Raw genomic sequence first — 14,025 nt, 5'->3', positions numbered from 1 at the left:
GCAACATCAATCAACATGCCAAATTAAACACAGAGTCACAATGTATATGCGTAAGGGTGTTCGAACTTCCAACACTATTTATATAATAACCAATCGGGCTACCACTTATAAATCTATCATATTCATCTAGCTCATATAATGCAAATAACCAATGCATAAAAGTTAATGTTTTTCTTGTTCAAGATAATACCTTAGTTACACATATGAATTTACATATTGAGACAAAGCTACCACTATGATGGATGCTTGAGGGTGACTCGGATGTTTTATTTCTTCAAATCACACACGGATCGCTGCCTTTTCACAACAAAACGTGTAAACAAACATCAAAGCATAACCATGATTTATGTAAGGAAATTGTAACAAAACAAACCTTGCAATAATGTACCTGCACCTCCAGTTCTACCTTAGACCCCACCAATCCACAATTTTTTTGTTTTTTAACCAAATGAGTCTTAAGTATTCTTGTTAAACAAAAATTTCATAGCTTACAAGTATGGTTACATCTGCAATCTTGTTGATAAAGACTTAAAAAAATTAGGAGCTTACCAGAAATACCATTGATATTTGGAACATCCGTTGCACCACTAATCTTAAAGCAATATGTTTTCCCACTATGAACATAATCTGATATATCTACTTGTAGTTTGTCAATCCATGAAATTTGATTGGACATGCTATGGGCATCCTTTTTTTCTGCATACATTTCTTCTTGGTTATCATCTTGAACTTCATCATCATTATCATCATCGTACACGAGGTTTACACAACACTCATCTACCATATGGCTTCCAAGCAGAGTTATACTAATTTCGTCTCCAACATCTAGTAGATTTCCAGTCCGCCAAAGGCTTAACCAGACATAATCAAATTTACAGTTTTCTTTGTGTTTAGGATGCATTGTAGGACTGTAGTCCCATACCACGGCCTTGGTCTTGTTATTGAGTTCAACATAGGAAAACAATGTATATTCAACACATGTAGACGAGAAACACACATTCAGACCACTTACTCTTGAATCATTTGGATGTGAAGGAACTTTAAATGATATTGCTGGCCCACTTTCTTTATACCTATAACATGGAAGTGTTTGACCTAAAATATAGGTACTGAATATACAAAACTCGTATGAGATCTGCAGGACAGACTATCAATTAGTTTAGTTATATTAACAATAACGGGTAAACGAAAAATGCATAATAAAGAGTAAAAGAATGAGACAGAGAACCTTGATGGAGATTTCTTCTGTATATGCAATTTTTTTATCGTTATCATCAAGTTTGAACCCCATTCCTTTTGCTGAAACCGATTCTAAACCAAGATATCTTATAATTTGTCTGCCAAATTTTTTTATTGATTCAAGCTTAAAGCAACCCTCCACCGAACACAATTTTTCGCATCCAAAAAAGGCCAAATAGGTTGTATTTGGTGTTGGTTGCACTTTCTCCAAGGACAAATGTAAAGTAGTATTTAGATAAATTACGGTTATGGGGACATCCAGAACTGATTGAAGATGTGGACACTTGAGAGCGTTGAGTACTTCAAGGCTAGGTAGACGTTGGACACAACCTGGTAGCGAGGTAATATGATTGCTGCTTATATTTAAAAACTTCAAAGAGAAAAGGTTGCTCCAGTCCTCTGGGAAAGAACTATTATAGAGATTGCATCCTGAGACATCAATGTTCATCAAAAGAGAAGACAATGAACATGAAATCAAAAGAGATTGGTTTGGTTATGACTATTGGTGTTGACTAAGTTTATCGTTATTTTATTTTGTTGCACTTTTTACCTGATTTTTTTGAATTGTGTACATGAGATTATAAGTCAGTTTATTTTCTTTCACCGTATTCTTCCTATTATGAAAAAAGTAAAGTGGATAGTAGCAAATATAGCATCAGTTGTCTATATGAGACTATGTTATCTTATATGAGATTGTTTTTGGTCAACTGCAGGAAACCAGAGTGGTTAGGCCAATGAAAGATCTGTTAATGTCATAAGGAGATATATGTCACCAGTGAGAGAGATAGCTGGTAAAAATTTCTCTACATTGAAATCATTAGTTCTTAGAGATATGAAGATAAGCATGATATGGAAATTAGTGCGCATCAAAAAGTTGTTTCTCTATAAATTTCCTTTTTGGTGCAGGTAGATTCTTTGTCTTCCTGAAAGAAATATATTCATCAAATTTTCTTTTTTCTCAATTTCTCGTCTATATATGCAGAATGGTGTGTTTTTAAAAAGAAAACTAACGGTACATTTGAGACAAGTACAACAATTGCATCTATAATAAAAGACCTTCATGGTGCTCCACATGGTAACTTTATTGTAGAGCTTGTAGAAGCCATTGGATGCTTGAAATGTATGCGAAGAGGTAGGTCCCAGCAGAGCCCAGTTGGACCCGCAAGACTCACCTCAAGGAGGGACGTCTGCGCAGTTAAACCCGCAAGACTCACCTTCAACATGGACGTCTGCGCAAAGGCTAAACTCGCAAGACTCACCTTGAAGAGACGTCTGCGCAGAAACCAACTGGATCCGCAGGACCCACCATGCTCAGAGACGTGACGTCCTTACGCGCAGTACGCAAGCTGTTCCCGCAGGAAAAGCCTCCCAATGGTCGACGTACTACGCCTGTTCCCGCAGAAACGGATACTAGTTATCAGGGAAGGCTACCCGCGCAGCAAGGCTACACGCACAAGGCACTTAACTCTTAAATAATTCAGTAATGTCACCTGAAGAAGGAGTGAGCAAGCCGGGAACACTCCCGCACAAAGCCGGGAACACTCCCGCACAAATGAGCCAGTCCGTACGATACTGGAGGATCTTTTGTACTGTACCTGACGAGGTATGGACAAAAGATCTGACCAAAGATACGACAGCTCACTGACAACAGTATGACGAGCAGCACGCTCTTGTACTGTATGTCACTATCAGCCGCTGCCTACTCACCAACCTGTCGGAGGACGTGCATAGCCTGCAGTTGGTGGAACAGGAATAGTACACAGCCGGCCTGGTCACTATCAGGCATCAGCCGCTGCCTACCCACCAACCACCAACATGGCACGTGCGTAGCCCACAGTTGGCAAAACATGAATACTATTCAGCCGGCTGTACCTGCTTGGAAACCTACCTTCGGCTATAAATACTCCAACACCTTGGAATGGTATGGACACATTACATTACATTACCTTATCACATCTTATCTTTTCTAGCAATCTCTTAATATACACTTATATTCAAGAGCAATCTAGTCTGATTCTCACGCCGGAGGGTGGTCACAAGGAGGTACCCCCCTTCTAAGTGACGAGCTCACGGTGTCTGTTTTGCAGGTCACCAGAAGAACCATCTTTGCCGGACATAACCCCTCGTGGGAAACATCTATTTAACCCCCAGATTATCCGTAATCTGCCCGGGGTCGATTAGTGTTTCTTCAGTATGTAAAGATAATGGCATCATTTTGGTGTAGGGTTGTTGCTGAAGTAAAGTGAGTTGCTGTAATAATTTGGTATTACAGAAGTGATAATAAATCATAGAAAAAACAAATTTAGAATTGACATGTTGTTATAATATTATATACTTCTTTCATCTTTGTGTGCCATTTTGTAAATCATTTATGATAACAAGTTTAATTATAATTTATATACAACAGGTCAAAACATTGGGTTGTGTTCAACTGACCCTCAAGTTACCTCATTTGTTTATTTCTTAAGATTTTGAAAATAATAATAATAACATACATTAATTATGATTGAAAAGACAATATCATTACTATTGTAATTTAATTCTTTAACACGCAAAAATTCAAAACACTAATCTCCCTCTTTCTCTAGTAGTTCTTCGTTGTCGTCATCTGAATTAGTATCATTGTCTCTGGCAATTATCTTGTAGGACAAGCAAGCACTTATCACATTTGAAATTATTTGAATATATTTCTTCACAATTTAAATCATCAAAAATGATGAATATATATATATATATAAAGATACTTCAACCTTTGTTATTGTCGAAGCACGAAATGGAATCTGACCTGACTCATGACGGAGCTTCCACGGATTTCGAGATGAATGAACCGCATCCTGGTCTGCTGATCCTCTCCTCCGGCTGCTCGCGATCTGCAGTGGCGTTTTGGGGGTGAGGAGGTGACCGCTAAGAGATCTTCAAGATCTCTTGTTCACAGACACAAAAACTGGTGGTGGCACCTACTGAGCATGACCCCATGATAAGGAGGTGAAGACCTCCTTATATAGAGTCTCATGGCCACCATCATGATACCCTAATGGGCCTAGCCCAATTAGGGCTACCTCCACAAACCTCCTCAGCCCAATAACAAATGTATTAGCCCATATAATAAAACAACCCAAATATAATAAATTTAGGATTGTAAACCGGGTTTAATACCATACCCCTACAAGCCCCCCCAAGTCCAGCGTTGCTCCTGGGTGCGCAAGCGCTTAGGTGGAGCGTTGGACTTTATAAGGTGTTAGGGCGGTTTTTTCCCTTTTATTCGGCCTTATCTTTATTGTCTTGAGTCTGGGAGATTTTCTCCATGATGGTGACGCGTTGTGATCCTTAAGATAAATGGTGGTGTCGAGTTATAAGGATAATAAAGCTTTGCGCGCGAGAGGCGTCTTACGAGCTGAGAAATAAAGCCTGCGCGCGAGAGGCGTCTTACAAGCTGGGTAATAAAGCATGCGCGCGAGAGGCGTCTTACAAGCTGAGCAATGAAGCCTGCGCGCGAGTGGCATCTTACGAGATGAGAATAATAAAGCCTGCGCGCGAGAGGCGTCTTACGAGCTAAAAATAATAAAGCCTGCGCGCGAGAGGCGTCTTACAAGCTGAGCAATGAAGCCTGCGCGCGAGTGGCGTCTTACGAGATGAGAATAATAAAGCCTGCGCGCGAGAGGCGTCTTACGAGCTGAAAATAATAAAGCCTGCGCGCGAGAGGCGTCTTACGAGCTGAAAATAATAAAGCCTGCGCGCGAGAGGCGTCTTACGAGCTGAAAATAATAAAGCCTGCGCGCGAGAGGCGTCTTACGAGCTGAAAATAATAAAGCCTGCGCGCGAGAGGCGTCTTACGAGCTAAGAGTAATAACTGAGCTGGCGCGTGAGGCGACTTACGAGCTGTAATAATAACTGAGCTGGCGCGTGAGGCGACTTACGAGCTGTAATAATAACTGAGCTGGCGCGTGAGGCGACTTACGAGCTGTAATAATAACCGAGCTGTAATAATAACTGAGCTGGCGCGTGAGGCGACTTACGAGCTGTAATAATAACTGAGCTGGCGCGTGAGGCGACTTACGAGCTGTAATAATAACTGAGCTGGCGCGTGAGGTGACTTACAAGCTGTAATAATAACAGTAGCCTGCGCGCGAAGCGTCTTACGGGTTGTAATAATAATGTAAACCTGCGCGCGGGGCGTCTTACGGGCTGTAATAATAATGGAAACCTGCGCGCGGGGCGTCTTACGGGCAATGAAAGTAATGATAATAAAAGCTGGCGCGTGGCCGACGGGTTTATGAGGATTCCCAACCTTCAAGTATGGCGGGGAGCCGTATGGGAAATTGAGGATTCCCAACCTTTAAGTATGGCGCGGAGCCGTATGGGAAATTGTGAGGATTCCCAGCCTATGGCGCGGAGCCGTATGGGAAATTGTGAGGATTCCCAGCCTTCAAGTTTGAGCTAAGACTCATATTTTTGGGCTAAGGCCCTGACGTTTTAGAGTTAAGACTCGTCAACGCGTTTGAGCTTGGAGCTCACGCATGTATGTTTTACTTCGCTTTCTTTTTAATTGGATGTCAATATAATGTTGTCATATTGCTCAAATTAGTAAAAGGAAGTGCGAAACATGTATGCGAAAACTTGTATGCGGTGGCGCGAATGCAAAACTGCTGCGCGCTGTGACTCAGAGTAATTGCCTGGGCGCGCGCGCGCGACCCGCTGAGGCGCAGAGTAGTTGCCTGGGCTCGCGCGCGCGACCCGCTGAGGCGCAGAGTAGTTGCCTAAGGCGCGCTGCGCGCGACCCGCTGTGGCGCAGAGTAGTTGCCTAGGCGCGCGACCCGCTGAGGCGCAGAGTAGTTGCCTAAGGCGCGCGCGCGCGACCCGCTGTGGCGCAGAGTAGTTGCCTAGGCGCGCGACCCGCTGAGGCGCAGAGTAGTTGCCTAAGGCGCGCGCGCGCGACCCGCTGTGGCGCAGAGTAGTTGCCTGGGCGCGCGCTCGACCCGCTGAGGCGCAGAGTAGTTGCCTGAGCGCGCGCGCGACCCGCTGAGGCGCAGAGTAGTTGCCTGGGCGCGCGCGCGACCCGCTGTGGCGCAGAGTAGTTGCCTGGGCGCGCGCGCGACCCGCTGTGGCGCAGAGTAGTTGCCTGGGCGCGCGCGCGACCCGCTGTGGCGCAGAGTAGTTGCCTGGGCGCGCGCGCGACCCGCTGAGGCGCAGAGTAGTTGCCTGGGCGCGCGCGCGCGGCCCGCTGAGGCGCAGAGTAGTTGCCTGGGCGCGCGCGCGCGGCCCGCTGAGGCGCAGAGTAGTTGCCTGGGCGCGCGCGCGCGGCCCGCTGAGGCGCAGAGTAGTTGCCTGGGCGCGCGCGCGCGGCCCGCTGAGGCGCAGAGTAATTGCCTGGGCGCGCGAGCGACCCAAAGGTTTTGAATATCCACATCAGGTAGGTTTTTTGTAAAACCAACAGATCTGATAGCGTACTTGATGCTTGAGCATGCTTGATGCTTGAGCATGCTTATTGCTTGAGCATGCTTGATGCTAGAGCATGCTTGCTGCTTGAGCATGCTTATTGCTTGGGCATGCTTATTGCTTGAGCATGCTTGATGCTTGAGCATGCTTGCTGCTTGAGCATGCTTATTGCTTGGGCATGCTTATTGCTTGAGCATGCTTATTGCTGGAGCATGCTTGATGCTTGAGCATGCTTGCTGCTTGAGCATGCTTGATGCTTGGGCATGCTCATTGCTTGAGCATGCTTGATGCTTTGAGCATGCTTGCTGCTTGAGCATGCTTATTGCTTGAGCATGCTTGATGCTTGAGCATGCTTGCTGCTTGAGCATGCTTGATGCTTGAGCATGCTTATTGCTTGAGCATGCTCTGCCTTCATGTCTGGGGGCGCGCGCGCGACCCGCTGTGGCGCAGAGTAATCGCCTGGGCGCGCGCGCGCGCTGTGGCACAGAGTAATTGCCTGGGCGCGCGCGCGACCCAAAGGTTTTGAATATCCACATCAGGTAGGTTTTATGTAAAACCAACAGATCTGATAGGGTTTATAAACCTATGAATATGAGGTGTGGCTGCTGCTCGGACGAACCCAGATCTGAAAACCCAGATCTGAGGGTTTTCCTCAAAAGCTCATTTTCTTCCTGTTTCTTCCAGATCTGGAGGTATTTTCCAGGTCTGAAAACACAGATCTAAGGATTTTTCCCAAAAGCTTGGTGGTTTCCTCCTGCATCTTCCAGATCTGGAAGTATTTTCCAGATCTGAAAACATAGATCTAAGGGTTTTCCCCAAGAGCTCAGTGGTTCTTCCTGAGATTTTGATGAACGGATCGGAGGGCCGAGAAGAGAGGCCAGTGTGGTTCATTGCCGTCCCACGGGTGGCGCCAATGTCGAAGCACGAAATGGAATCTGACCTGACTCATGACGGAGCTTCCACGGATTTCGAGATGAATGAACCGCATCCTGGTCTGCTGATCCTCTCCTCCGGCTGCTCGCGATCTGCAGTGGCGTTTTGGGGGTGTGGAGGTGACCGCTAAGAGATCTTCAAGATCTCTTGTTCACAGACACAAAAACTGGTGGTGGCACCTACTGAGCATGACCCCATGATAAGGAGGTGAAGACCTCCTTATATAGAGTCTCATGGCCACCATCATGATACCCTAATGGGCCTAGCCCAATTAGGGCTACCTCCACAAACCTCCTCAGCCCAATAACAAATGTATTAGCCCATATAATAAAACAACCCAAATATAATAAATTTAGGATTGTAAACCGGGTTTAATACCATACCCCTACAGTTATGAAGTAGGAACAGGTGCTTGCTGGGTTGCATTGAATTATGGCTCAAATGGAGGAGATTTCAAGAATTGTTAAAAATATTTGTTGGATTTTTCTAAAATTCGCCTTAAAAAATGTGGTTCTTTACTTTTCTAAGATATTTTAATATTATTATCATGTTTTTACATATTTTGAACTTTGGCTTGGTTATGATGACCATTGTAATTTAATTCTTTAACACGCAAAAATTCAAAACACTAATCACCCTCTTCCTCTAGTAGTTCTTCGTTGTCGTCACCTGAATTAGTATCCATTGTCTCTGGCAATTATCTTGTAGGACAAGCAAGCACTTATCACATTTGAAATTATTTGAATATATTTCTTCACAATTTAAATCATCAAAAATGATGATATATATATATATATAAAGATACTTCAACCTTTGTTATGAAGTAGGAACAGGTGCTTGCTGGGTTGCATTGAATTATGGCTCAAATGGAGGAGATTTCAAGAATTGTTAAAAATATTTGTTTGATTTTTCTAAAATTCGCCTTAAAAAATGTGGTTCTTTACTTTTCTAAGATATTTTAATATTATTATCATGTTTTGAATCTTTGGCTTGGTTATGATGACCATTGTAATTTAATTCTTTAACACGCAAAAATTCAAAACACTAATCACCCTCTTCCTCTAGTAGTTCTTCGTTGTCGTCACCTGAATTAGTATCCATTGTCTCTGGCAATTATCTTGTAGGACAAGCAAGCACTTATCACATTTGAAATTATTTGAATATATTTCTTCACAATTTAAATCATCAAAAATGATGAATATATATATATATATATATAAAGATACTTCAACCTTTGTTATGAAGTAGGAACAGGTGCTTGCTGGGTTGCATTGAATTATGGCTCAAATGGAGGAGATTTCAAGAATTGTTAAAAATATTTGTTTGATTTTTCTAAAATTCGCCTTAAAAAATGTGGTTCTTTACTTTTCTAAGATATTTTAATATTATTATCATGTTTTGAATCTTTGGCTTGGTTATGATGACCATTGTATTTTAATTCTTTAACAAGCAAAAATTCAAAACACTAATCACCCTCTTCCTCTAGTAGTTCTTCGTTGTCGTCATCTGAATTAGTATCCATTGTCTCTGGCAATTATCTTGTAGGACAAGCAAGCACTTATCACATTTGAAATTATTTGAATATATTTCTTCACAATTTAAATCATCAAAAATGATGAATATATATATATATAAAGATACTTCAACCTTTGTTATGAAGTAGGAACAGGTGCTTGCTGGGTTGCATTGAATTATGGCTCAAATGGAGGTGATTTCAAGAATTGTTAAAAATATTTGTTGGATTTTTCTAAAATTCGCCTTAAAAAAATGTGGTTCTTTACTTTTCTAAGATATTTTAATATTATTATCATGTTTTTACATATTTTGAATCTTTGGCTTGGTTATGATGACCATTGTAATTTAATTCTTTAACACGCAAAAATTCAAAACACTAATCACCCTCTTCCTCTAGTAGTTCTTCGTTGTCGTCACCTGAGTTAGTATCCATTGTCTCTGGCAATTATCTTGTAGGACAAGCAAGCACTTATCACATTTGAAATTATTTGAATATATTTCTTCACAATTTAAATCATCAAAAATGATGAATATATATATATATATATATATATATATATAAAGATACTTCAACCTTTGTTATGAAGTAGGAACAGGTGCTTGCTGGGTTGCATTGAATTATGGCTCAAATGGAGGAGATTTCAAGAATTGTTAAAAATATTTGTTTGATTTTTCTAAAATTCGCCTTAAAAAAATGTGGTTCTTTACTTTTCTAAGATATTTTAATATTATTATCTTGTTTTTACATATTTTGAATCTTTGGCTTGGTTATGATGACCAACGTCAAATTTAGAAACATATGATGTAAATCAAACTTATTGTAAATTTGGAAGCATGTGAAAAGTTGAGGATAACACTACATTTAATGGTAATAATTTTTTATTGATTGAAAATACAAAAAATATTACCGATGCTATAGAGTGGTATAAGTGGGCCTGTTACTATAACGGTTTTAATCTTTTTGTAATCCATTAAAGTAACACTTTATATTAACACGTACACCGTCCACCGAACGGGTATAAAACTAGTTTCAATTGACTTGAATAAAAGTTATTCGTTTCAATATCAAGTTAAAAATATGGGGTGGGTATATAAATTAATAAAAGCGTTTGTTTCCAGTGGATTAGAAGTTGTTCTACGGTGAATGCATTAACTTGAGAGATAAATTTTGTGATGGGTGTTTTTATAACGTAGGAAGTGGTTTAAGGTGTTGTGAGAGAAAGAGATAGAGAAAATACAATGATTTTTTTCTGTATATTTTAAAAGTCCATGTTCACCTACTATAATTCTTTAATAGTTTTTATAATTGGTTGTGAGTGGATGAAAAAGAAAATATAATGATAAATACATAAAAAATATTATTTAATTAAAAACAAAAGAGAGAAAATGTAGTGATTCTTTAGTTAAATTTTAGATCCGGGGATACATGAAAAGATGGGAATGCTCTACCATGTTTTAGTCTTATTTGTAAGTCGTAGTCTTGTTGGTTGACTTTCTTGTTTTTTTATATAGCTGATTAGTGTTGTATATTATATGGGGTAGCTTTTCTACCATGTTTTAATAAAATTTTGTTGGTCATCCAATAATAAAAAAGATAAGACAAAAGTAATAAGCAAAGAATGATTTATTTTAATGAAATCGAATTGTTTAATTCGGATTAATTCCTCTATATAGGAGTTCGTATAACCGTTGATTACTTCATATAACTTCTCCCCTTTTACTCAAAATTGTGGCCGCCCCTTGCGAGGAACTACATTTATAATGGTTTTGACTTTTGACCGGCAGTGGGAAACTTATGTCTTGGGTTAAAATGTGGTTTTTAAAAATTGGCATAGCAGCGCATCATAACTAAATATTTGTATAATCATAATATAAATAACAGCAGCACCAGCAAACAAAAGCAGCAACATCAATAACAATAACAACAGTAGCAACAACAACAGCAGCGGCGGCAGCAGCAGGAACAGCAGCAGCAGCAGCAGCAGCAACAATAATAATAATAATAATACAAAAGGACCAGTTGTCTAAGGCTTTCATCGATGAGTATTAACATACGCAAGCTAGGCCATATTCAAATGACCAGTTCTCTCAACAGTACTATTTTATTAAGTGTTATCCCTACCATTATGATAATAAAATTAACAACAAATGATGTACACAATAAAATTCATAAAAATAACTTTTAGTGATTCATAATAATGCCTTGATTACATCAATGAACGTAAGTGTTGAAACAAAGCTATCACTGTTATGGGTAGTTGAAGATGAATCAGATGGTTATCGAGGTTGATAAGATGCTAGCGGTTACCATTTTGTTTCTTCAAATCGCACTCGGAACACTGCTTTTGCACAACAAAACAAGGTAAGCAAACATCAAGGTATAAACTTCGATTTATGATGGGAATAACATAAGCATACCCTGCGTCAATCCTTCTACACCTCCAACCTACTCTTAGGCCCCACCAATCCACTATTAAATCTAAATTCAGCAATAGAATTTTCATATACAGAGTATAATTAGTGCAGTTATCTTGGCAATCGTGTTAAAAATGGTTAAAAAATTTTACTAATCTAGAAGCTTACCAGAAATACCATCCATATTAGGAACGTCCATTGCACCACCAATCTTAAAGCAATATGTTTTCCCACTATGAACATAATCTGATATCTCAACTCGTAGTCTGTCACTCCATGAAATGTAGTTGTAGATACAATGGGTGTCTTTTGTTTCTTCATGCATTTCTTCTTGGTTATCCTCCCCAACTTCATCATCATTGTACACCAGGTTTACGCAACACTCCTCTACTACATCACTTCCAAGCAGCTCGATGCTTATTGCAATTTCATCCCCATCATCTAGTAGATTGTTAGTCCGCCAAAGGCTTAACCAAACATAATTAAACTCACCCTTTTCTTTACATGTTACGTGTATTGTAGGAGTGTATTTCCATACCAAGTCCTTGGTCTTATTATTGACTTCAATCTCCCAAATGATTGATCTTCCAAAATTTGAAGTAGACATGAAACTCATATTCATACCACTTATTCTCGAACCATTAGGATGTGAAGGAACTCTAAATGATATTGTTGATCCAGTTTCTTTATACATAAAACATGGAAGTGTTTTCCCTGAAACATAGGTACTGAATATACCAAACTCATATGAAACCTGCAGCACAAGACATTGGTTGATTTATTTTTTTATTAGTATTATTCTATTTAATCTTTAGGTCTATTCAAAACACAAGTTGTTTTTTATCTTTTATTTCTGTTATTGGATTTAAGACTTTATGTAATTAAGACTTACACTTATGGGTTGGTTATTACCTAGCCCATAAACCTCGTTTAGTTGGGTTATTAGGTTGCGGATGAGGTAGTTATGTGTAGATATCTAGAGTTTTTATTTTTAGATACCTTTTCAAACCTATTGCCAGATACCTTTTCAAACCTATTGCCGATACTAATCGGTCATTCACAACCGCTGATGAAAGATTCCTTGAAAAATTAAGGATTAGTAGTCATGGAAAGTCAAGGCTCTGGGCAACGAGAACCTTGACTTGCGATTGGCTGTTAGCTGATTGGTTGTAGGTTCATCCTACTTGAGGAGATTTGAAAACTACCAAATTCTTCTTTTGACTATGATTTAGCCCTAAAGTGGTAGAACCTTGTGAACCATGCGTTAGTCGGTTCAGACCTCCACTTAGTTTCACCCAAGCTTTATCCTGGTCATGGATAGATCAGCCAGTGTGATGATTGGTTATCTATTAGTATGCCATCACGACGTTTCAAGGCATCTACACCGGTTGTAAATTTATATAATGATCGAGTAGGTTATTTAAAATACAATCTTGTGCTTATCAATTCGTTTAAGGTATTCATGTTTGTTTACATTCAAATTGAATCATGTCAAAATCATCCACGTTCTTGGAGTAACCACTATTTAATAGTTACCTTGGGGTAAAAGAAAAACACTTACAATAAAGATTAAGAGAATGAGAAAGAGGACCTTGATAGAGATATCTTCTGTATACGCATTTTGTTTATCAAATTCGAACCCCATTCCATCTTCTGAAATCAATTCTAAGCCAAGATATCTCAGAATCTTCCTGTCAACATTTTTGATTGACTGAAGCTTAAAACAACCCTCCACTGCACACAGTTTTTCGCATTGACCGGCGGACATAAGGGTTAAGGGATTTGGTGTTGGTTGCACTATTTCTAAGGACATATTTTGATAGGTACTTAGGTCTGTTACGGATTTTGGGACATCTAGAACTGACTGAAGATATGAACACTCGTAAGCATCCAGTGATTTAAGACTTGGTAAACTTTTAACACAACCTGGTAATGAAGTTATATTATTTCTGCTTATATTTAAAAACTTCAATGAGATGAGGTTACTCCAATCCTCTGGGAAAGAGTTATTGAAGAGATTGCATTCTGAGACGTCAATATCTACTAATAGAGAAGATAGTGAACATGATTCCAAGCATTTAACTTGTCCAAAAACTCCAACGTTTGAGCACCCATACATTTTAAGTGTTTCTAGAGATCTTGGTAAGTATGGAATATCTTTCAAACTTCTGCAACCACTTATATCTAGCAAGACCAGCCTTTCAAGGTAGCCTATGGATTCACATACCTGAGTCAAACTTAAGCATCCTTTAAGGAGCAAACTCTCCAAGCTAGGGAGCCCATCAAAATCAGGGGTTTTTATAAGTTCCACGGAATAACTGAGATTAAGGATTTTTAGGGACCCAACTATCTGTAACATGAAAAACAAAGTGAATATGCACATAACCAACATGACAAAATAATGTTCATAATCAATAATCAATTGGAAATTAGAAGAATGTAATAAAATATACCTTGAACCCATCCCAGACTTCTTTTAATTTACTA

At 39.7% G+C, this 14,025-nt stretch overlaps 1 protein-coding gene across 1 annotated transcript; it reads right to left on the bottom strand.

Annotated features, from left to right (window-relative positions):
- Nucleotides 1-274: 274 nt before the first annotated feature.
- LOC143567640 (uncharacterized) lies at nucleotides 275-14,002 on the bottom strand. The gene is made up of 5 exons (XM_077054012.1): nucleotides 13,100-14,002; nucleotides 11,707-12,292; nucleotides 11,542-11,602; nucleotides 550-1,073; nucleotides 275-297 (listed from the first exon to the last, which is right to left on the bottom strand). Exons 1-5 carry the CDS (start codon nucleotides 14,000-14,002, stop codon nucleotides 275-277), a joined length of 2,097 nt encoding a protein of 698 aa, XP_076910127.1.
- Nucleotides 14,003-14,025: the final 23 nt, after the last annotated feature.

Source organism: Bidens hawaiensis, unplaced genomic scaffold, assembly GCF_021521415.1.
Source record: "Bidens hawaiensis isolate Kalapana, Puna unplaced genomic scaffold, B.hawaiensis_p1.1 tig00023470_1, whole genome shotgun sequence".
Lineage (NCBI taxonomy): Eukaryota > Viridiplantae > Streptophyta > Magnoliopsida > Asterales > Asteraceae > Bidens > Bidens hawaiensis.
Note: the sequence above shows the minus strand (reverse complement) of the source record. Positions and strands in the feature narration are given on the sequence as shown.

What these genes read in the sequence shown, in the direction of transcription:
- LOC143567640 (XM_077054012.1), bottom strand. Translation starts at nt 14,002, where the DNA reads ATGGGTTCAAGGTATATTTTATTACATTCTTCTAATTTCCAATTGATT. An exon ending in TAATATGGATGGTATTTCTG is followed by an intron (nt 11,603 to 11,706) that starts GTAAGCTTCTAG and finishes TGCTGAATTTAG; the next exon opens with ATTTAATAGTGGATTGGTGG. An exon ending in TGTAGAAGGATTGACGCAGG is followed by an intron (nt 1,074 to 11,541) that starts GTATGCTTATGT and finishes TCCATGTTATAG; the next exon opens with GTATAAAGAAAGTGGGCCAG.